Genomic DNA, 26080 nt, shown 5'->3' with positions numbered 1-26080 from the left:
TGATGCTCACATTTCCAACCAGTTTTGCGATGCCTACATTAGCAACCAGTGTTGCGATGCCAACATTGTCAATCAGTGTTCTGATGCCAACATTGCCAAGCAGTGCTGCGATGACCACATTGCCAACCAGTTTTGTGATACCCACATTGGCAGCTAGAGCTGTGATGCCCACATTGTCAATCAGTGTTGTGATGCCAACATTGTCTATCAGTGTTGTTATGCCAACATTGCCAACCAGTGTTGCGATGCCCACATTGCCAACCAGTTTTGCGATGCCCACATTGCCAACCAGTTTTGCGATGCCCACATTGCCAACCAGTTTTGCGTTGCCCACATTGGCAACCAGTGTTGTGATGCCAACATTTCCAATCAGTTTTTGGATGCTCACATTTCCAACAAGTGTTCTAGTCAGAATTTAGAAGATTATAAAGCCAACCAGTGCTGTAATGCTCATTTGATAAGCGCCGTGATATACATTGGAAGAATATGTAAGACAGCTTGCAGTGGCGAGAAATAGGCGCCAGCTCATAATATTGATATGGCGCAGATTCGTGACTAATGGGACAAGTAACCAGCGTAGTCGCCGCGTGCAATTTTCATCCTGAGTAATATCGTATCGAACTGAACCGCCCTCACCGTCGTTATTACTGACATAATAAATTATTTTGGTTCTGAGTGTAAATCTGTTTCCATGGTGACACTCTCGTGCCTTCATTATTAATAACACAATCGACTTATCAGAACAAAGCTTAAATCGCCAGTCGCAGACCAGCAACTTCATATTATTTGTAACTTAGTACATGTGTTTTAATCTACATTGGTACAATGTTGGAGATAAGCGATCACACTGCACGCTTCCCATAAAGCCGCGTCCATGTCTGGATTAAACCCCACCTTCAAATAGGAATTCGCTACTTTATTTTCCAATTATGATGTTCATATCTTCTAGATATTATTTGTTATAACCGTGCTTATCTAGCGTCAGTAAGGGATTCACGTACACTCCCATTAGAATTAACGCCCTGTTTCTTACTATAGTTATGCTATAAGCTTGTGTAGGAAATAATAATTACATTATAACTACTTCCGTCATCGAATAAACGCCATAGTAGTGCGCTTGCGCATGTTTCTATCAAGTGCGCTTAAATATGCCTCTACTGCTTGACTATGTTCAAGATAAGTGACTCAGTTTGTGACGTTCTCTCGACAGATCTGCTAACATGTGGCTGTTCAACAAGTACAAGACTGACACTGAAGGACAAGAAAACGAAGATGGTCCTAGGGCAACATTCGGCCCAACACGTCTGAAAATCAGCGGTCAAGTCATGACACCGGAGACAATCCCAGAATTTGTGATCCCACAGTTTACACGGCAGGAAAAACATGGACGAGAGAATTGCAACGGTGAAGATTACGATGAAAACAGTGCAACGATCCAAAGCATGTGTTCACGGCCAAACAGTCCGATGTTGTGCGATCCGTCCTGCGATACCCTACCTAGCCCTCATAGTCCGATCAGTCCATACAGCCCACAAAGCACGCGTAGCTTTCGGTTTGAGAGTTGTTCAAGTCAAGACGGCGATAATATAGAGAGTTCACGTGCCTCTTTAACTCTTCCCCATTTACCAATTTACTCTCCGACTCAAAGCAGAAGCCGTGATTACCACATTCATTCCGACTCATCCAGTCCAGCCGAATCGCCACTAATTTGCAGAACTAGGCGTAAGTTTCCAACAGCAGATGACCACGGTGTATTCGGCGGATTGCCAAGTCCACTAAGTGATTCGTCGGAAAAAGAAAACAATTTGGTTTATACACCGAAGACTGACAGAAAAAGCTCATTTTCGCCGCTTATTAAGTTACGAGCTTTCCGTAAACAGGCTTTGTCAACCAGTACAGAGTCGCCCAACTCTTCCCCTGTATCATCTCCTGCTCTGAGGGTCCGTTCGTGTATGACCAATCTACCGAAAGATCGTTCTAAGAGAAAGTCGCCGAAAAATGTGCGTCGACCACGCAGTCTGTACGAGCGCAGACGTTCATCCTTAGAAGTCTCGTTATTTTCTGAGTTTTCAGAATTTTCTTCCACGGATGCTAGTTCAGTCGAGCCAAGTCCTGTCGTGTTACGACGTAATAGTAGTGATATTGGCCAGTGTAGATCAGCTATGTTGGCGTATCGTCAAAACATGCGCCGTAATGTTCAACCGCACGCTGAGTGGCTAGTGCATCGCCTTCAAAAGCAGTGCTCCGTTGATTTTGGGGAATTGAAGTTTGCCCTGGAATATTTCTGGGAGAAAAGGGAATTGAAAGTTACGGTTCTTAAAGCTGAACGCATTGGAAACCAATATTTACTCTCGCATAACTGCAGTTCGTACTTAAAGCTGTACATCATGCCTGGTAAACAGCAACGGAAACATACTCGCACAGTGAAACGAACAAGAGATCCCATTTTCAATGAAGAATTCTATTTCCATGGGCTCAATGCGAGCGATCTTCGTCATTTGAAGCTACGCATGAAGCTGTTTAATAAGGGGTCGAATATAAAGAGAGACGAATTTTTAGGCGAGGTGCAGGTGTTGTTGGGCACATTGGATTTCTCACAGGAAACTCGTATGTGGAAGGATTTACAGCCGAAGACAGACATAGAGGTAAGACAGGAAATCTCACATTTTATTGTCACTGTCCATGTTCTCCTATTACGATATTTTTTCTCGGAATCATCCAGCCGACCCCTCAGTTATGACAACATTTTAATAAATAAAATGTAATAGACAAAAACATGGTTTCGGGGGTTATACTCAGACAGTGGAATAAACAGTCAAAATATTATACCTGAAAAACAAATTGATACTAGTCGCATTTTATTATGGTTATTTTGTATTATTATTATAGTAGTTGTAATTTTGTTCCCTGAAAGCAACATTTTCGTTTATAACGTGTACTTTAATTACGTTACAAGCAAGAGACACGGTGTAATGTACATTCCCTAATTATATCATGTCAAGTTTGCTCTAACCCCCCCCCTTCCAGAGAAAATGAATTTCAAGTATAACTACAATTTTTCTAAATATATTTCGACAAGCTTGTTTCGCAGACTATGTCGTACAAGTGCAGTTTTTTTAAATAGTTCAATTAATTTGCAGATTGATTGGAGATATGCATAATGACATAGGTTTCCCCGGTTGCAGCACAAATCAAAAAGTACCCTTAAGCGAAACGCGACTTCTCTACATGGACCGATTTGCATCTAGATATGTCCCTGTCGTTCACAATCTCGTACTGAGTTCAGTTTTAATAGTCCGCAAAATGTATCGAACATTTACATGTAGTAACTGTCATCCTCACGGCGAGATACAATAATTACACATATTAACATAAAATCGTGAAACATTACAAATGCGTTGTTATTCCATAAAGTTGTAACGACTGCGATATCAATTGCACTACGTAACGACTGCGATATCAATTATACTACGTAACGACTGTGATATCAGTAATACGTAACGATTATTATATCAATTACAATACGTAACGACTGCGATATAAATTGCACTGCGTATTGATTGCAATATTATTTATACTAGGTGACGATTGTGATAAAAATTACAATACGTAACGACTGCGACATCAATTATACTTCGTAACGACTGTGTTATCAGTTATACTGCGTAACGATTATTATTTCAATTACAATATGTAACGACTGCGATATAAATTGCACTGCGTATTGATTGCAATATTATTTATACTAGGTGGCGACTGTAATATAAATTACAATACGTAACGACTGTGATATCAATTATACTACGTAACGACTGTGATATCAGTAATACGTAACGATTATTATATCAATTACAATACGTAACGACTGCGATATCAATTGCACTGCGTATTGATTGCAATATTATTCATACTCGGTGACGATTGTGATAAAAATTACAATACGCAACGACTGCGACATCAATTATACTACGTAACGACTGTGATATCAGTTATACTGCGTAACGATTATTATATCAATTACAATACGTAACGACTGCGATATCAATTGCACTGCGTATTGATTGCAATATTATTTATACAAGGTGGCGACTGTAATATAAATTACAACACGTAACGACTTCGATATCAATTATACTACGTAACGACTGTGATATCAGTAATACGTAACGATTATTATATCAATTACAATGCGTAACGACTGCGATATAAATTGCACTGCGTATTGATTGCAATATTATTTATACAAGGTGGCGACTGTAATATAAATTACAATACTTAACGACTTCGATATCAATTATACTACGTAACGACTGTGATATCAGTAATATGTAACGATTATTATATCAATTACAATATGTAACGACTGCGATATAAATTGCACTGCGTATTGATTGCAATATTATTTATACAAGGTGGCGACTGTAATATAAATTACAATACGTAACGACTGCGATATCAATTATACTACGTAACGACTGTGATATCAGTAATACTACGTAACGATTATTATATCAATTACAATACGTAACGACTGCGATATCAATTGCACTGCGTATTGATTGCAATATTATTTATACTAGGTGACGATTGTGATAAAAATTACAATACGTAACGACTACGATATCAGTTATACTACGTAACGATTATTATATCAATTACAATATGTAACGACTGCGATATCAATTGCACTGCGTATTGATTGCAATATTATCTATACTACGTAACGATTGTGATACCAATTACAATACGTAACTACTGCGATATCAATTGCACTGCATATTGATTGCAATATTATTTATACTAGGTAACGATTGTGATATAAATTGTACTACGTAACGATTGTAATATCAATTACACTACGTAACGATTATGACATTAATTACACTACGTAATATAACTGAGTGACTATTGTAAAAGCAATTATACTGCGTAACCAACGTCATGTATTATGTATTATGTCAATAATGATATCAATACGGGACAGTTCAAAGACCAGCGTTTAGTTTTAAGTGAAACAACAGAACGGCATGTAAAACCAAATAAACTATGGCGACATTCAAGATATCACAGTATTGATCGAAGCATCAAAATTGTGTTGATAAGAAAACGTAATATTTCACGCTATATGCTAGGAACAATGCACACACCAAATTTTGTGGTACTGCATTACTCATGCTGCAAGACCGTGATATTGAGACCATTCCAAATGAAACCGCAATGTTATAAACACGCTTCCGCTGTCGTGTGCGTCGTGTGCGTCGTGACTTGTCAACAGTACTTGTCACGTTTAGCAAATTCACAAAGTAATTTTGCTCTGGTACGTACAGCGTTTCATGGCATTGTCAAGGACACTGCGATGTCTTAATCGCAAACGTATTTATTTTCTATATATCTCAGGAAAATTACGTTATGACATACAAATATAGCGTTGCTTTGTAATTTGAAACGTTATACATCAAGTCAATAATTGAAGTTTACATTGAGATGCCTTACACACAAAGTAATAATAACACGTGTTTTACAAACACAGAACATTGATCGATTCTTCTATTACTGTATTCAAACAATCTATTATGTGGCGCTTAGATTTGTCACGTGACTTCGCGTACTAAAACTACATCATGTAATCGTATCCTGTGAAATAGTCTGCATATCTTTGTTTGGACTGTTGTTCGTTTATCGTTGATGTGCGGAGACTATTCCATCTGTAGTAGTATTAAGTCGGTTCATTCGTCTCACCAGTAAGAAATCTGGATTTTTCCGTGAGTTACGCGTTCTGTGGCATCTCATCTCAGTGCTGTTCAATGAGGGGCATTCGACCAATGGATAAATAACACTGCAAACAATAAACAGCCTGAATAAGACGTTTTCGTTTAGTCAACAAAACAGGGTGAACGAAAAATAAATTATGGAAGCCAAATTCTAGTACGCTGGGACGTCAGCACGGGCAGCCTATGATGATTTAAATATGTCAGTGAGATCTGTAATTAGTTCTTGTATTCATGTCGCCTAACGATTGGGATCATGAAGAATTAACGCATAATACAATGTAGAAATGTGTTCTTTGTGAAATCAAATCAAATCAAAGCCAAAAATTAACTTTACAGTAAATATAAATGTATAAGTAATGTCATGAGTAGGTATACGCAGATATGACGTAAACGACGAACTACTTCTACATTGAGTACTTATACATAAAACAAATAATGAAATTAAAATAATGAATTGAAAATGGCTTGATGATAAATAAAGCTTGATGAAATACACTGTATCGCATTGAAATGATCCCTAACTCTGTACACTTACTGCATAACATATAGGAGTAGTTGAAATACTGCTAGCACCATGTGGGAGTGCGTTTAAACGAGCTGATTTGTAAGATGGCTATTCACAATCCGTGATTATACCGGTACCGTTATCTCCATAAGACAGTGTATTATATACGCATTTAACAATTTCCATTCGCGCTGGCTCTAGTACTATGAACTTCATTTATTTCGAGAAACATGTTTAAATAATCTGGGGTTAGTTTTTTTTTATTTATCTATCAAAATACATCAACATAAGTAAATGCACTGCCTAATTGGCACTTAGCATATAATATATCCTAATTATGAGTTCTACAGTGACATTTTAAAATAATCTGCATGCCTTTAACCGTTGTATAAATGTGAAATATTATTCTCATTACGCTGATACTATACAGTATTTCAATAGTCAAAGTAAGAATATAAAAATGTGTTATATAACGCATTCTAGTAGGGCAGGTAAAGCTCACTAAAAAAATGTCGTTTATTGAGTCGAGTAAATAGAGCTCAGTTTCATCGTTCGAATTCAAACACTTTTATGTCATAAAAGGTCACGCAATATTTCGACAGGATGCGGCGTTTCTTGCATCGTATGGAAAGTCAGTATACTTTAAACGCATGCCCCTTGGCTGTGTGATCAACAACGTCTTATGCTTTGGTCACGACGAGTGGCTTATTCATACCCATGTATTCAGAGTTATGAAATGTTTTTCTCAATACTTGGCTCAATTGTTCGTCTTGCCTTCCTATGTGCTGTTACACCCACACAAAACGTTGCCCAAACACGCGGCAATGTTATTTCATCACAGCCGTCTAACATAACGATTTCATGTATTGCACATTGCATGAACACATTCATTTGCCATGTCACCCTCCATTGCGTGATAAGTACTGTTTTCTCCTAGTCATTATACATTGTGAGTGCGCTTAAACTCGTAAAAAAATCACATTAAATTGTGTCTAACAACCCTGCGATAGCACTACACAGCGTAATATACTCAAGCCAAGAGGATAACACGCGATAAATCAACCAAGTAACTATGTAAGAGAATGAATCGCGTACACCAACACGCAGCATATGGCAAAATATCTAAGATATAAATAAATACGTTTTTCACCATTTTACGATACTAATAATGTATTGCGTTGCGGTGCGTTGCACTGCGTTGCATTGCATTGTATTGTATTGTATTGTAGTGTATTGTTTCAGTATTGATTTACATGTATATTGTAGTGGAGTGCAGTGTAATGCAGTGTATTAGACACTAAATATGCGATTGTACTTTAGTGCAGAATGGAGGTGGAAAATATACAAAACATGTTGACTAATAATATTTATCTCATTTCTATTTTCACAACTACACAACACGTTGCATCAACATGAAGTAGTGCAAGTATTTATAAAAAGTGTTTATTGGCCTGTAAATATACAAACATATTAACAAATAGTGTAATGTAGTGTAGCGTTGTGTAGTGTAGCAATGTAAAAATATTTAATATTATTATACATCTGTCACTGTAACGCCATAAGTCACAGCGTGCCGTAAGTTTACGGTATTGCACTGGATATTGTCAACCTACCATATTAGGAAACGCGAATTCCAAATATGGAACGATTACGCGCGTAAGCGTCCTCTAATAATAAAAACAAACATGGCAGCCCCCAGGGTTTGACCGGACTCCACACAAAGAAGTTCGCTGAATCTGTTATAAACTTCTCGAATTCGGCATTCCCATGATGTATCATTGTGAGGATAAGATCAAAATATGTACTCAGACAGTACGCCATCGCATCGACCTCCGCTGCGCGTCAGTCGATACTCCGCCGTACTGTATTCGTGCATACTTTTCGGTATCCGCGTAATAACCTTCTATTACACTGAAACTAGTAATTATAGATATATGCATGTATATTTCCTATCGTCATTAGAAATGTAAATTTGTTTTTTTCTTGCTAGAAATCAGTAAAACCGAAATGGAAGTGAAACCATTGGTAAAATACTGTTGTGATACTCGCCTTGATCTCCACTCGCCACCATTAGTTAGTTATCGAATCATTCGTTTTAACCTTATTCTCTTCTCCCTAGAGGAAAGTATCTCATTTTCCCGTGAACTTTGGTCCCTCTAAGGGTTTCATACTATCTTTGATATGGTTTACATCAGGCGCGTCATTGTACGTCAGTACGGTAATGTATTAACGTAAAACATCGCCAAAAACCCTAACAAGCAGACACACATTCAATTGAATTTCAAAATGAGTTAATCCAATCCAGGCGTACGCTAGTTTAATCCCACTGAATGCCACATTAGCTATGTTATTTCAATTGGCGTGATAGTCTGTAAAGTAGCGTCTTGGGAAACACGATTCTAAATAAATATAGCACAATAAATAATCTGAATTCAACTACAGCGTTAATCACAGTGCCATGAATAGAAGATTTGGTTCGAATCTCCTGAGTATTCACGAAGCGGCGACGATCAAAGTCGTAACGTTCAATGTGTATACACGTAGTTGGGTACGCTCATTCCAATGACCGCTTGGGGCTACTAAGCACATGAAAAATCAACTGTTATTATTATTATTCTTACTGGATTTTGTTTTAAAATATTGTATATTATACAAATTTCAAATTTTGTTGTTTACAGCATCGTATTTTCAACTTCCCAACACTCAGTTTGTGTAGTGAAAACACAACAACAAAATATTTCTCCTCGGCCCAAAAAATTAATTATAAAATCAGCTTTTTGACATACACACGCAAAAAAGTGCTATTGAAATAGGAATTTCAAATAGAAATTTTTTTCTTGGTCTGAACGGAAATTCCGTGGAAATTTCATATACAAATATTTCACCTTAATTGTGAAATGGTAAATAGTAAATTGTTATTGCTATTACCCGTAGTTCATGTTTCAGATCACATATTCGAGACGTTGTATCAAACGACACATAAAACTATAACTGCTGTTGACATTGACCAAAGAACAAACACATCGCCTATACAAAGCATGTCTCCACTATTGCCGGCCGAACAACGACAATCGTGCGTCTTTCACGCCAACGTAACTCTGTAAATTTGCATATACGTGTAGGATTGTAATAAAACCGTCATTCACTTTCACTCTCAGTCTCCTGCATGGAACTTTGATTACACAGGTAATTCAGGTCATCACAAAATGTTTTGTAAGACGTCTAACCCTGCCCTCGATAACTTTCATATAGTTTCATACGTATAACTTATAAATAACTGAAAACATCTTGTTTGTTATGTTTTATTACAGGATCTGGGTATGCTCAATGTCTCCGTGTGCTACCAACCTAGGCAGCGACAAATCGTGATTACAATAGTGAGAGCCAAAGATTTGCCTAAAAATAGTATAACAGGAGCCCCTGGTAAGAACTACACATTTTTTTTCTGTTCACAATGTTATTATTAGACACAAAGGGATTGCTTTATTCTGTTATTTATTGAGTATGTAAGTAGCATACGAGATTGAATTGAACTCCTTACGGGTGAATCTTGTGTGTTCGATGATTGTACTTCACACATGGATACAGTACAAGTAGTAATCTCCAGTAGTTCTTCAGTAGTGGATATCAATTATTAGTTTCGCATTAAACTGTATGCATATGTTTTCATTTCCTTGAACACTTCCAATGCTTCCGTTCTATATTTATTGAGACTGTCTTCTGAGAGAATCCCTATTATTACCTCCAGGTCATTACTTTAATTGATCGCACTTCCTGTTCGTGACCAGACTTTGTTTAATTTGTACCAAAGTATACGGCTGGGTTTATTTTGTATAAATTTACATGTACGCAACAACAAATATAAATATAATAAATTTATAATACAAATTAAATAATATATTTATAAAAATAAAAAACACGCCATGCCGCACAATGCATCTTATTTGAAGGACGGTGATCGTCGCGCCATGCATCATGATGCGCAAAATATGGGTATCATATAAACAAAGATGGCGACTTTGACTGTTGCGCAGATAAACGAGTACAAACTAAGAGGTTACCAAGCTTTAATTGGGTGTTTGGAAGGTATCGAAGGAGTCGTCGGCGGTGCAATTCGTGCCCAGGTCAAAACTCGTACACATGATTTCATTAGAAGAGTGCATTGTATTGTGGGAAAATCAATGTTTGTCAATACAAATGGCGCACATGCGCGTCGCGACGACCACCGCCCTTTAAATCAGTGTTAACAAACATTCGAGAAATCTCTTAGTGTATTCACAGCTATACTACCATACATGCATTCATTGCACGGACGGTTGTTATATACACGTGACAATAGCTACCGTGTAATCAATCAAACAAGGAACGATTACCAAATATTATCTTCTATTTTCGTCTAGCTATTTTTAATAGTTATTTAGGACTACGATTACCAAATATTATCTTCTATATATCATATTTACCAGTCCGAGCAGCGTTTATTAATTTATAAACAAGGAACGAGTATTAGTAATGGGTACTAGGTATGTGTAAACCATGAGATAAACATATTCGATTATTTATATGACAGAAAACACAGTTCGGGATTAAAATATTTCAAACAAAGTCAATGGGAAACTAACGAATCACTTAGAGTCTAAATCCTAATAATGCCACTTTTAAATCCCTGGCTAGGGCAAGATGATATTCCTGAACTAATGACTGGGGAAATCCCATGTCCATTGAAGCTAACATGACACACCGTAGTTCTGACATTTAAACAAAATTTATCTATCACCATTATTTCAACATTACATACACCCTAAGCTGGTCGTTTTTTGTTCCTCACCAAAACTTGTCATAGTTAGTAATTTAATGTGTTCAATGGAATTAGTGGCATAAAGTTTAAACTAAAAGTCGAAATTAATTAACTGCCAATCACTATGCCTTACGTAATATTACACGGTTAATTCGTCTAGCATCAGGGAGGCTGCTTGCGTTTTGCTCACTAAATTCTAGATGATAAACGACTACACAACAAAACGCAGTTTCAGTTTAAACAACATCGCCTTCACCCATTTACGTTATTTGACGTCACAAACGCACCCCTTCACTGGAGGGCGTGATTTATAGAAATAGTGTCATTCGGCTTTCTCTATCCCATGCGTTGTCACCCTCAGTACACGTTGCGTAACTAAAACAGTAGTGGGTTTATGCATGGGAGAGCGTTAATATTAAAATATAATTATATGATATAAAATTACTAGACTCCTAATTACTACGGGGCAAAATATAGAGCAGTTAGATCCCGAACGCACAAGAACGGTAAACTAAAATCATCGGAACAAGAAAATGTTTCTCAACGGTTGATGAGCTAAACTGGATTGGCATGATTTGGATTTATGCTTGAAACTAAATACCCCCGAAAAAAGGCCGCGAATATTCCGCGGATGATGGCTCGTTTCTCTCTTATCAGTGTAATGGGGCTCGTTATCTACTGTTACGAGTAAATACGCATGCATTCAAATATATGAACGCTACAGTGAAAAAAAACACTGCCCAAGTCGGCCATGATGAAATCAGGTTGTGTCCACCTGCAATGCAATATGTTTTGTTATAAGTTTGATTGGATTGGATTCAGGAAATCATCTTCGTGAAATTAAACGGTTATGAACACATTTTACTTCAAATTGATGTATAACAGTGCTGTTAGTGCTGCAAACCTCAACAAATGAAAACAATATTTCATTTTTTGTATACATCACATTATTGTATGGATTTGCGTTTTTTTGAATATAATAATATAAGTATCTAGAAGGGCTGGATCTTAGCCCTAGCCCTTCTCGGGTTTCTGATCTTACTAACAATTAATGATAATGACAAGAAAAAAACAGGTCACCATGATTTTACATTTGAGCATTTCTAGTGATACTATTTCCGATAGAACCGCTGATCAAAAGGCTAATCCGATATCCGCACCGCTATAGTCGCTGTTAATATTATACCGTTATATGGTTTCGGCATTTCAAGTTAGATGCAAATTAAAAAGGCATTGGAAAAAAGAATATACGCTTACAGACAACCACGTGATAATGTATTGACCAACCAGAGCAACTGTCTTGTTTATGAGAGAAACAGTACTGCGACTGCTTCCTTCGCGCTACATATCACCGGGTATTAGCTTCATCAAGAAATGATTTAAACCGAAGGTAGATGTCCGATGTCTACGCTATTGTAGTAGTGATGAAAACTCGGGAAAATATTAATAATAAATAAAACTGATCGAATTTTGTTGATTGTCAGGGAATACAATAATCTATGATGTGAGCATTCCTTTCGAATGTCAAATGATTCGATTCATCACATTACTGAATCAAAATAGATTTTAAACTAGCGAATGTTGAATGCTTTAGAATTGTCTACTCGTTCACTAAATGTTGAGTATTGGTTATTTGGCGAAAACGAGTTTCATTTCTGCATGTTATTTATTGTTACAGATCCCTACGTGAAAATTGAATTCACCTATAATGACAAGACTAAGGGACACACCATCATGCACAAACAAACACGAGTGAGGAAGAAAACTACAACTCCAGTGTTCAAAGAGGCGTTCACGTTCACAGTTGGTAACAGCATCGTTGACGACACTGACACTCACGTAAGCATCATAATGACAGTATACGACCATGACAGAATTAGATCAGACGAAGCAATAGGAGAAGTTCGGCTTGGCTACCGAGCAACTGAGGAAAGTGAGCTAGATCACTGGCAAGCAATAATGAAGACACCGGATCAACCAGTGCCGACGTGGCATAATTTAATGGAACTCGATGATGAACCATGAATATACGGTTTTATACAAGTAAATGAGAACGTCAAAAATGTTTGTAATGTGTTTTGACCAAATATAAAATGGTTTGTACACCCAGATTGTCGTATGCATATCGACAAAGAAACAAATAATATATATCTTTCCACACGTCTGTACTTTTATTTCATGATTTACCATCAGCTTGAGTCGAAAATGGTCCCACCCAAAATCGGATTTTTGAGACAATAATAAGAGCTAATGTGATAAGACGTCACACAGTCACCGGTAACAAATTACAATCATTATTTAATGATACGGGACGTAAAAAGCCCATGGGACTACAAGATCGTGATAGTGTTAAATTTTCAATCTACTTTATGAAAGTGTAAATGGCAACGTGACATTTCGATATTACACCTAAGTTGATTACTTTTATTATAATTTGGTGTGTTACTGCTTGAGTCAAAAATAAATGAATAACAAATCACAGAGCACTTCAAGTTGCTCAGACAACATAATGACTGGTATAACAAATTGTAGTTTACCATAACACCATTATAGATATCGAATACAGTAACACCGCAGTAACATAACATAACATATTCAACTCTGTATAAATCATAAACATATTACACATCGAATTCAATAATATATCGACTCGAATAACACTGATAGCATCACACACAATATAGCTTCTTCTTCGACTCACTCTTTATAAGTGTATCATTCATATATGACATACTACATTTCGAATGTAAAAACAGCTCTAATCAGAACATGGTTACGTCGTGCAATATAGTTGGTTGGTTATATCTCGCAGAACACTTCGAGTAACTTAATCATTTTCCAATAAATCTATAAATACAATAAAGTCAAGCCGTACACGTGTAGACGTGAAACTCTTACACACACCAACCAGCTGCATGTCTGTCTCCCTATTATATCGTTCTGTATTACTGTCAGGAATATTTCCAATAATACCGTTCCCACAATTCTTAGGAGGTTCTGTACAGATGAAGTGATGAAACTGCTACTGTTTCAATGCAGTTAACCTATCAATCTGATTAAAATCTGATGTAGTGTACGGGCTTTAATTATTTTGGCTATAAACTTATTTTAATTTTATTTTTTATTACTTTTGTTATTAATGCCCTTTTATTTTATTATTTTACTTTGATTTTGATTTTGTGATTTTTTTTAATTCCGCCCTACCTACATCTGAACCGATGCCTATGTAACGAGATTTCAACGAGACCCACTATCGACGATTTTAGTCAACGAATCACAGACCTCCTTCTATAGCGCACATGATGGCGTCACCGGGCAGAGTCTGATGGCAAACACACTCAAATAAAATGGCGGATTATACCGACCGAGAAAAACACGGCTTTTCGGTAAGTTTATCATTGTCAAATGCAACGAAAGTCATTTTTATGTTAATATTGTGGCTCGAATGGTTCGATTTTAGATCGTTATTTTGCATAGTTATTCTGGGAGTGACGATTTTGTTTCCACCGGTTCGACCGAACACCAGTGTCTTTTTCCAGTCGCCTGCCCTGGAGACGGGTGATGTTTTGTTGACGATCGGGCCAAAATCGTCTACGATATTGAAGCCGTAAATATTCATCAAATTGTATCAACATTTTGTACATTATACAATAACACTTTATTAAAGTAAATGAGCTGATTTGGACTGGAATAATATATTTTTTATTTGGAACACATCGCAATTGATCAGGAAATATTGTTTTGCTCCAATTTTCTGCGTCGATGCCGTGGGCCGGTGACCGCTATACAATTTAAAATCAGTTTGCATTGTTTACTATAGCTGTTTACAGTGTTCTAATCATTACGATTTACTTTTTTTTTGCTTCCATTCTAGATAATTATGCTCAGTGATGTAAAATTGAAGCGATGACTGAATGAACGAACCTTGGCTGGCGAAGATGTATCTGGAAGTGTACACATTTGTTGGAAGTGAAAAAAATATTCAATGAAATGACAAAAATTGTAAAATGCTGTGGAATTTCTTTTGCAAATAAAAATATACTAGCAATTTTCTATTAATGGTTTATTCAAGTGGGCAAAATATAAATGTACAGAAGAATTGCCCGTATACACTGAAAAGTAAGCAACCGACAGCCTGTATAAAAGGGGGACTGTGATTGGCTGTTACTTACGCGAGATTTGAACGGGACTTACATAGGCGTCGGATCAGATGTAGGTAGGGCGGAATTAAAAAAATCAAAATCAAAGTAAAATAATAAAATAAAAGGGCATTAATAACAAAAGTAAAAAAAATAAAATTAAAACAAGTTTATAGCCAAAATAATTAAAGCCCGTACACTACATCAGATTTTAATCAGATTGTTAACCTATAAATGTTGGTAGCTTCACTGCTTCTTCTATGTTTATTTTTTTTTTATTTTTATAAAATTCTCGTAGATAATAAGTATTGTAAATGATATACACTGTTCATATGTACACAGTAATATATTCGATTTTATATTTATTCTTTAGTTTCCGATTGTTGTTATGATGGCCACACTTTAGTCGAAGTATCAAAATAAAGCGAGGACGAAATTAACTTAAATGCTTTATACTTCCACTTCCCAATTGAATGACAAATTTTGTTTGGTTGCAGAGATCTGACACTCTTTTAGATGTTAGTTGAAGTCTTATACGTGGAGACAAAAAAACAGTAATTCAATGTTAGCGATTTTATTATTACAATCAATGGGATCTGCTGTTCTGTTCATATTGACCTTTAACGTTGACCATATTAGGGTCTACAAATGTTACACATGCAATGTAATTTATAAATATTTCCACTAAACTGAATGATATATATAATTGAATGAAACTGAAGGAAAGCATTATTAAAACCTTCCTGTGTTGTGTCCATAATCTGAAGGTTGAATTTCGTGAATGACCTTCAAATGTTTTCTAATTAATAAATTAAACTACTTGACACGTCCGTATAAGATTTAAATGGTTTGTACACACATCATGTTTTTCTAAGTTGGAAGAAATAAAATATCAACGATAGGTGCGTCTTTGTCTGTTTGATCAGGTTAAAATAACGTGGATACCATCGAGGGTTTATCACGTGATTTGAGGGTTGTAATTAGCAAGCTTAGCGCTATGTACACGGATGGATATCCACTACTTTAATGGGTCGACGGTTTAATTTTATACAAGGAAGGGAATTAATATCTTGAAGCAAGACATTAGTACTAATTGATAGCGCTCTTGTGGTACAAGCACGCTCTTCAATGACGCAGCTGATTGTATCATGTGAAAACGGTCAAGTGTTCAATAAAAAATATCCATTTCATGGTCAAAAATGAAGTGAAGCATTGAAAAGTAAATGTTTGTTTGATCAGGAAAGGTATTGTACATTTCCCGGTGAAAATGACTACTTACAGTTTTAAATTGGTGCCTATTAAATACTAAATCGTTTGTTCTAAAGATTGGCGAGCAACATGTTGATGAAAATGTAAGTGTACGTAATTGAGATGCAAGAATCTGATAAAAGAAATGACACATGCCACTGTGTATTTGGTTGTACTCAGAAATCTGTATATTAATCTGCTGTCCAACTGTTATGATTGATTAGAGTTTAGAAGGTCATTTTGATCGCTTCGAGCTACCGCGGAAATGAAAATGATTTTACTTGTAATAAAAAAACTACTCCACAAGGAATAAGTGACATTAATTTTAGTTACTTATTTTGATAAGTTTAATATGTATTAGTGACATGCTATTTGCAAGTTTATTGTTTTATTTCAGGGAAATAAGTTCGAAACTTTTACATCCAAGTGTGCAAAACACTGTAATAGGTTGACTCTGGCATGAACCTTAAAAGTGTATACGACCAAAATAATACTCAAGTAGTAGATTTTGGCAAGTTTTTTCTTAAATTATTTCATACTAAAATTCTAACATACACAAAGCCGGGAGTGGCGGGCTGAACTACAAGACATTAATACACTATAGAATTATAAAACATTGCCCAATTGTTTATTTCATGTGCTTATTGTATTTTCATAAATTAATGTAATTTATATCATTTAGATTATACATATTATGATATAGTACTCATGCATTGATCTAGATTACGGCGTACAACATTGAGGTGTGTCTTTGTCATTATGATGACAACGGTATTCCATGTTCTTGGGGGATTTGTGGTAAAGTTTTGGGAAAGTTGACTCAATGTTGGATTTGATAAACAGAGGTTATTTTATAAGGTCTATGATTGGTGCAAAATATAGAAAAACACTGGTGATAACAATCTGATTGGTGGGTTCACACTTATAGGCTTAATCACTATCGTAGCTGAATGTACAACGTTGTTGTTTCAATATAAAGAGAAAGAGTCTCTTTCTGGAGTCCGAGAATGTCGCTCGGGTTGTCTCGGAGTTGCTATAAGGCAACTCTGTTAGATAGGGCGAGTTTAACAACAGTATCTACCTGGTGAGTGCAGTTATTATTATTGTACCTGTATCATTTTTGTAATATCATCATGTATGACATGTTGGTAACGAGTGGAAGCAGAAATATCATTGAATAAAACAGATTTGTTATCATCAACAACTACGTACGATTCTCATTTTTATAAAATGGACCAGACAGTGCTGCCATTATGAGATTTATAATTATATTATAAGTAATATATGCTACAAGTGTATATTCACGACATAACCAATTATTTCCAAATTAGTAAATGCACTTTGAGAGTTGCCTTCTCGAACATTTTGATAGATCGAATAAGAAAGCAAGTCATGTTGCATATAACAACATTTGTATTGTGTGTGCAACGCGAGTCGTTATTCTAATGTACCTTAGTGAGGATTCCTTTGCAGTTAAGTTGTGAAATAATACATATCTCTGGAAGAGTCCGAAACATTGTGTCATATACATGTATTCTGAATAATGACATATCTTGTAGTTTTAGATGCGGTATCTAGAGATGGTGGGGGATATGTTCAAATACTTAAGGTTTAATATATCTTATGGGTGGATCATGTTATCTATTTTACATCGGTTATTTTATATGGGAATTGCCTGAAATAAATTAATAAGAATATTAAATGTCTGTATGTACATGGTATCAGCCAATGTTGGGATAGAATATCCATTTATTCATTCATATGTTATAGTATGGCTGAATAAGCCAAGTCCTGAAATATCAGTTATCTAGGGTATAGTTATTTCATTGTAGTGAAACTAAGATTGATTTCATCAAAACGTATTAGTATGTTGCCTGATTTTGTCTGATTCCTTTGTATGAATAATATTGTAATGAATCGTTGAACCTGAGTAGTATTTCCCAGGTCAAACAACCATTTAGTTGTATCTGACAATAAAAGGTGTGTTTTTTTTTCTGAACGATTCATAAGATTCAAGTATATAATACAACTTTCTCTTCAATAATTAAAAATGAGACATTTTTAGAGCAGTAACACCCTAGATTCGGAATAAAGATGTGATTGCATGGTCACTGAATAAGCTAATCAGGTGATTTGTGGTTGAATGTAACATGTAGTTTATTCGGGTAAGTTTTTACTTGGTCATTGGCCCATATGTCGTCTATACAAAGAAGTCACGTAACACATGTACACTGTGACAATACACAACCCGCGAGAAAGTTCACTAAATTCGTATTGAAAGTACGGCTGCTCGACGTTTACTGGAACTTCGAACCTTACTATTAGCGTCTTCTTCGCCGTTCTTTACCCATCAGTAAAACATAACAAAAATTAATCTAATATGTATGTTTTAGTCGACGGTGCCCGTAGTTGTATTCGGTGACCTTATTGTTTCCTTCACAGCTTGACCTCACAATGCTTAAACCTCAGACTAGTAATACATTGTATGACTAGTTTGAGCTTAAACATTTGACATTTGAAACGCAACATGAAACATGTGCACGATGCATTATCACACCGTTATTACGTGCCGTGGCGTAATCACGTTTTTTATGTTCTAATAACCATAGAAGGTAATAAGAGAGAAGGAAAGACGGGTTTTAATCCCGATTTATATTTTTCGTTTCAAGTCTTATCACCATTGTCTATTTTTACCTTTCAATTGGTCGTCGCTTCTGTGTATTTACTAAACAATACGGGCTGGATTCACGATTTTTGGAACTGAAAAAAAAATCCCCGCCACAAGGATGCAACTCTCTTTCTATGCGCGCATTACACTGCTACGTTCCTGTTAGGTTATTATAAGTAACTGAGTGTGGTTCCTGTAGGAAAATTGTGTCAGTTTGAAAACGAAACAAAAAACACGTCATGTTGTCCCACTGAAGTATTTGAAAGGTCCAAGTGATGCTTTGTACCAGACATTTTCAATTGAACTTAGTCGATTGCATGTGCACTGATGTTGAAAAAAACGTGATTTTTACGCAATATTTTGTGGTCAACTTGTGTGTTTTTCATTATATCCGTAAAACTCCGACTGTTTCCGAAGTGGACTGAATGCTAAATATTCACATAAACGCATTACGGGAATATTAACTAAGTAACTAAATCGAAGCGATCATGGAACAGGAAGAAACATTAGCATCCTCTCCCTCTCCTATTTCCTTCATGGAGGTAAAAACATGCTTCAATGAAATAACTAATCGATACTGCCACCGAAGGTAAGTTCCATGATACTGCATACACAGCCGTTTATACAGTTACAACTCTACACACGCTCAATTGAATCCCCGGGCGCATTTATATACAATGTGGTCAATGATTTTTTGCTTCGAAATTGTGGAAAGGCAACTGACGATTAACCACCAGAACATCATCGTCAAGCACAGATTGTTTCCGGTACGATGATCAATAGTAATATAACTTTTACCACAGAAAATGAGTATGAGTATGATTATGAGTATTATGAAGTTTATTTCATTGTTTGGCATCAAGTCCGCTGAATTTGCATGGATTTGAGACAGTTCCGTTTCAGGTATGCCGGAAAGAACTCTTGCGAGTCATTCTTCTTCAAGTACGCCACCAGATGAAGCGTGGAGTGTAAATATTTAAAGTTGAGCATGGTCAGCGAGGGTTTCCCGAGAAACGACTGTCACTCTGACTAACAGAGGCTTAAGTACTAGTAATTGATTCTATCGGGGGGGGGGGGGTACTCCGGACGTTGAGAGATACACACTTGTTACATCACACTATTCATATCACTGCATTGAGATTAAACCGTGTTTCTGATGTGACTGTGATGGGTTGTTAGAATCCAGCATCAGAATACGTTACTATAGTGATCAGCATTGGATACTAAGATAACAGTAAGTTCAAAATAACATACGATCACATCTACAGTTGAGCTTAGCACAGTACATTGTTGGAATGGCTTTTTTTTCGTCCGGTATACATTAAAATTCAATTGAATGTTGATGCTTGACACTTTTTAAATATCAAAGTATGAACATTACTCGATTTCATTTCGTTCAGTATTGGACAAACCTATTTCTTCACGCTAAACGTATCTAAAACGTTTGTTTACAATCAATTATCATCACGTTACCTATTTGTATAAAGCGTCCCATTCCGTCGTGGAGTTTCCCCTACGGTGTAGTATATATTTCTTCCAGCGGATAACATAGTTCAATCACGGAAGCTATAATGAGATCGTTAGTACGGATGATATCTCATTAATTCAAACACGATATAGACGACCATGGTTGCCAATATTCTTGTAAAGGTTGAACCTGGAAAGACAGAATGATTAGACACTACATTATTTTAATATAGACCAAAAAAAATAGTATCCCGTGTGTTTATTGAATGTTGCGGAGACTGTGTGCCTTGCTTCTGTTGAACAGTTCGTTTCATGTCTTGACGAGCTTGTAACGACACTTTGTAAAGCTTGTATTTGAAATGAAATAGAGCCGGAGAGGTTACGTTATTCTTGTCTTTGATGTAACCACGCCCTCCACAGCTTTAAGATGTCCAGGTCAACTAGCCAATAATTACCGGATGATCGACTATTTTATTTCGCCATTACTTCCAGAACTTAAAATAGTTTTGTCTCGCCAACCTTTGTAGTTTGTACAGTGTTGCATCTCATTGGTATGAATATTTGTCCCATACTTCTGAAAACAAATTAGGACGTGATAAAAATCAACAAATCTTAAATAAATAAATAAATAGATAGATAAATAAGTAAATAATATGCATCAGGTGGGTGTTCACTTTGAAAAATAGGTTGTTTATGTGTTATAATCTGTGACGCATGAATAGCCTGTTGAATAACAATAATTTCTCCGAGAATGCGTATGACGGGGCAATATCGTAATAAAAGGTGTCACATTAGACACGCAGACTCAGTCAAATTTGGACATAAAATCTCCATTCATTTAAGCCCCATCATACTTTACGACGTGGAAATGTCAGGGGAGAAGTCAATTCTGTTGTTAGACCTTGCAACATTAAACCGATATTACAAATATATGAGTATATTAGTGATCAGAGTGTAATGTAGTAGATTTGAACGATGTTTACAGTTTTCTTTTTCCTGACCTTGAATTTTATTAGAAAATAAATTAGTATATTAACGTCAGTGAGTTGAACTTTTAATTTACGAAATCAAGTAAGTACTGACATTTCCGTCAGTTATTAAACGTGTATAAACAAGTATATAATGCCAGGAAATTGTAACAGTCCGAGGCAATACAGAAATTTAAAGTGAATTTGAATAAACATCGGCGCCATTTTCATGAATTCATTCTATTTCTTTATTCAAATACAGTATTTGTATTGGTTTACTTAATAATAGAACACAACAAATTAACGTTTTTAAAATACATTTCTTGATAACAAACAAACTAGCGTAGTTTTAGCAAGCCTTTTACTTAACAATAAGGAAACACAAATGCAATATACTTGGGCGTTACATGTTTACTTACTCAGTGTTCATTTATTTGAGCGCTACATTGTTAGTGTCTCATTTCGTATTTCAGCGTTACATTTTTAAACCAACGATTCACTAAGAAAACCAGACAAGTTCAAGTTCTTGCACATCATCTTTGACGCATGGTGTAAATAATGGACTGACTGGGTTCGAACATTATTTTGTGGAATCAATATACGCGCCCCAAATCTGTTTCCATTATTTGAATTTGCTCTTATTTATATTTGAGTCTTTACCGAGATCTTCCCATCTATCTGCAATCATAGTTAACAGTCGTCTCCAGGAGTCGTCTCCTTCTTTCGAAGTAGCGGATGGGTGTTATGACATTCATGTTAGGATCTCATTCAATTCCTTCATTTGCCTCATATTGTTTGGAAAACTGAATACAGCGAAAAGCAGAAAGCTGTACCTCAGTTTGTAAAAATATTTACGAAAATTTGTGAAAGCTTTCATTTAAATTCAAATAATAATCATCTACGCGCATGCCTTCACGTGACATAAAACTGCGACCGCCCATGTATTCAAAATGAGCGCTTGGTGATTGGATGATGTTGAGTTAACTAATTAATATTAATTATAACTCAGATGTTGTTTCATGACATTTCTGGATTGATCAATTTGATTTACGAAAAAAATATTTATAAATTATAGATGACACCTCAGGTTTTCTGCCATTCACTGTATGTTTACATAAGCATCACGTGACAGAATAAATGTCGGAGCTTGTCAAAATACTGTAACTAAACTCGCGATTTCCAAAAATTATGGGATACACTGCATGTATTAAAGTGTAAAGTGCACGTATTCGTGCTATGGAATGTTTATATGCGTGGATGTTGGATCCCGCCTCTGGTCAACATGTCAAGCAATTGAGTAGTCAGGCTTTGACGTGTAAGCAAACTTCCTGAGTGGAACTGGTAGGCAGGTGTATGGGGTAATGGAACACGGATGCTGTGATACTTGGCGTATGCACGAACGGCACAGACTGAGGTAAATGATGGTGCAATTTATGCAGCCATGACGAAATGGATCAGTTTTGGAGGCATGCAACTAGACATGTAGCTCGATTGCACATGTTATGTCTTCGACCAGTAAGGTACGGGTTTTGTCAAAATGCTGGGGAGACATTGCAGTAAATTCAATGACTCGCAGAAATCCAAAGAAGGCGACTGCAAACGCTGACCATTCGGAGTGATTCTTTCAGGCGTCGTAGAATGTCCATAGTGGTAGGGAGTCATGGTTTTGTTGTGTCCCCTGGTGACATTTTGTACTGTGACTGTACTGTCGCATACGACTTATTTACCACTTCCGTGTCACTGAGAATGTTCTAGAACCGTACTCTGTCTGGGTGGAATATTCTAGATTTTTTAAAGAAAATGGTTGAATAGGTAATAGAACACTGTAGGAGGCAATAGAAGGTAATGGGACATTCTAGAAATTGGTAGTAAGTTCCAGACTCATTATGTATGCTGATGTAATGGTCTATTGGTCTATTTATAGACAATGGGGGTATATATAGGGGAGTTGTTCAGCACTGAGTTCAGATCGGAGATCTCGTTGAATTGTATTTGGAGTTTAAGTATCTAGTTATTGGAGTAGTGGAGTTTTACCGCGTTATTGTACTTGATGTTTGCATAGAAAATAATACCAGTACCAGTTGAAACCTCATCTGTTGGCTCCGTGTTCGTATGTTATCATCGCCGCCAGGGAAGTCTTTCTGTTACTGTTGCCATTTTGGTATTTGAACCAATACACCTGTACTATACCAATTACGGTAATATTACGTTGCGTGTGACATCTGGGGGCTCGTCCGGGAACAGTGAAGACATATAGAAGACAACATGGCCAGCGAGATAAAAGATATGTCGAAACAAGAGTTGATGGAATGGGCGGATGAACTGGGAATGACTGGAGAAGACAAAATGAAATTTATTTTGGAGCAACTGAGTTCTCAGCGGGCTGACAGACAAGCGGCGAGGGAAGAGAGAAAGGCAAAAATGGAAGCAGAACAGCAAGAAAAGAAAAGGGAAGCAGAGGTGAGGAAAATGGAGATTGAGAAAAGAAAGGAAAAGTTATGGCTGGAAGCGGAAGCAGAACAGTGAGAAAAGGAAAGGGAGATTGAGGAAAGAAGGGAAAAGTTACGATTGGAAGCGGAAGAAAAGAAAAGAGAATTTGAGTTGAGGAAATTAGAGCTGCAAGCAGCAATGCCGGAGTTTCAACAGGCTGATTTTGGTGGTCAACGAAATGTGGTCAGTGATGCACAGTCACCAAAGTTGCCTGCATTTGTTGATGGTAAGGTCGAACTTGATAGTTATTTATTGCAGTTTGAGAGGTTTGCAACGAATGCGAGTTGGCATAAAGATGGATGGGCCACAAAATTGAGTGCGCTGTTGACTGGTAGAGCACTGGAAGTATATTCTAGGATGTCCGACACTGATGCAGTTGACTATGATCTGGTGAAGGTGTCGCTGTTGACAAGATACGATTTCACAGAGGATGGGTACAGGAAGCGATTCCATGAAATTAAACCTGAAAGTTCTGAGAGTCCTGACCAGTTAATTGTGCAGCTTAAGGATTATTTTGCTAAATGGGTTGAGTTGTCAGGCACTGCAGCAACATATGATGGTGTTACCGACTTGATGGTGAAGGAGCAGTTTATTGGTGCCTGTACAAGAGATCTTGCAGTTTATCTTAAAGAAAGAGCACCCAAAGATTTAGATGAGTTGGCAGTAATAGCAAAGCAGTACCTAGTGGCACATGATCGACAGTTATCCACGAAGGACCAGGTGAGGCGTAATGATAAGACTGCCATTAGAAATACCGATGTGGGACAGTGTAGTAGTATCCGGTGTTTTGTATGTTAGGGTGTTGGTCATCGAGCAGCACAATGTCCATCTCGCGTTACTGATGTCAACCATGACAAAGGTAAAAAGTGCCTTCAGTGTGGTGACATAGGACATGTGGCTAAGTTCTGCCGTAGTGGACAACACAAGGGTCAAGAAAGAAAGAGTGTCACATCCAGCACTACTACTGGTGCAGCTGCAGTGGTTAAAGAGGAGTCTAATATCAGTGCTAGCTGTGCTGTTCAAATTGACAGTGATGTGTCTAAAACGATTGAGAAGGACCATTTGTTGTTAGCATTGGGGGAGCAGTTAAAGGTTGTGAATGGTGCATGTATGGAACGGAGTGGCGTTGTGGAGGACAGAACTTTGCCTGTGGGTCAAGGGAAGGTTGGTGACACAGTTGTAACCATGTTGAGAGACACTGGGTGTAATGGCATTATAGTCAGGAAGAGCTTGGTACCAGATAACCAGTATACAAAAAAGATGGGTCATATATTGATGGTTGATCGTACTGTAAGAAGGGTTCCAGTTGCCATGGTGGAAATTCATACGCCATATTTGAGAGGCACGGTTGAAGCATTATGTGTGCAGGACCCAATCTATGAGTTAATTGTTGGGAATGTGCCCGGAGCAAGACCACCAGATGACCCGGATCCAGTGTGGAATGTGAGTGGAGCAGTAACAACCAGAGCGCAAGCGAAGAAATCTGGTAAGGTGAAGCCGCTCAAAGTGTGTGATGTAAAGACTGGAGCACATGTAACAAAAGACAGACACATCGTTGAAGAAATATTATAATAAGAGAGACCAAGAGGTGGGAGGGCACCATACAACCGAGTTCCAGGTATATGGAGGCTTGCTATATCGTGTGTATCGGTATCGTTCAGTTCCAGGAGGCAAGACGGTACGTCAAGTGGTTGTGCCGAAACTGTTGAGGACTGTTATGGAGATTGCCCATGATTCAATATTTGGTGGACACATGGGGATAAAGAAGACAGAAGACCGGATTGTGACTAGCTTTTATTGGCCTGGGCTACATCAAGATGTTACCAGTTTTTGTAGGTCGTGTAATGTGTGCCAGAAGACTGTTTCAAAGGGATCAGTTGTGAAGGCCCCATTAGGTAAGATGCCTTTAAATGATATGCCATTCAAGCGTGTGGCTATAGATTTGGTTGGACCAATTACACAAGCCAGTGACAGGGGTCATCGATACATCTTTACTATGGTGGACTATGCTACACGGTATCCAGAG

At 37.0% G+C, this 26080-nt stretch overlaps 1 protein-coding gene and 1 long non-coding RNA gene across 2 annotated transcripts in view; both read left to right on the top strand.

Annotated features, from left to right (window-relative positions):
• Positions 1 to 13218, top strand: part of LOC100371008 (uncharacterized) — a 32049-nt gene extending 18831 nt beyond the window's left edge. The window contains exons 2-4 of the mRNA XM_085507200.1: positions 1211 to 2645; positions 9588 to 9699; positions 12753 to 13218. Coding sequence (XP_085363326.1) covers positions 1211 to 2645; positions 9588 to 9699; positions 12753 to 13099 — 1894 coding nt within the window. The 3' untranslated portion in view covers positions 13100 to 13218. The remainder of the gene's footprint in view (positions 1 to 1210; positions 2646 to 9587; positions 9700 to 12752) is intronic.
• An 850-nt stretch (positions 13219 to 14068) lies between these two features.
• Positions 14069 to 15122, top strand: LOC146735228 (uncharacterized). Its single transcript, XR_014931422.1, has 2 exons — positions 14069 to 14460; positions 14949 to 15122. It is a non-coding gene; the product is annotated as an uncharacterized LOC146735228 (long non-coding RNA).
• The last annotated feature ends 10958 nt before the right edge of the window (positions 15123 to 26080 follow it).

Source organism: Saccoglossus kowalevskii, chromosome 13, assembly GCF_978046115.1.
Source record: "Saccoglossus kowalevskii chromosome 13, keSacKowa6.1, whole genome shotgun sequence".
NCBI classification, from domain to species: Eukaryota; Metazoa; Hemichordata; class Enteropneusta; family Harrimaniidae; genus Saccoglossus; species Saccoglossus kowalevskii.
This window is presented reverse-complemented; position numbering and strand designations above follow the sequence as displayed.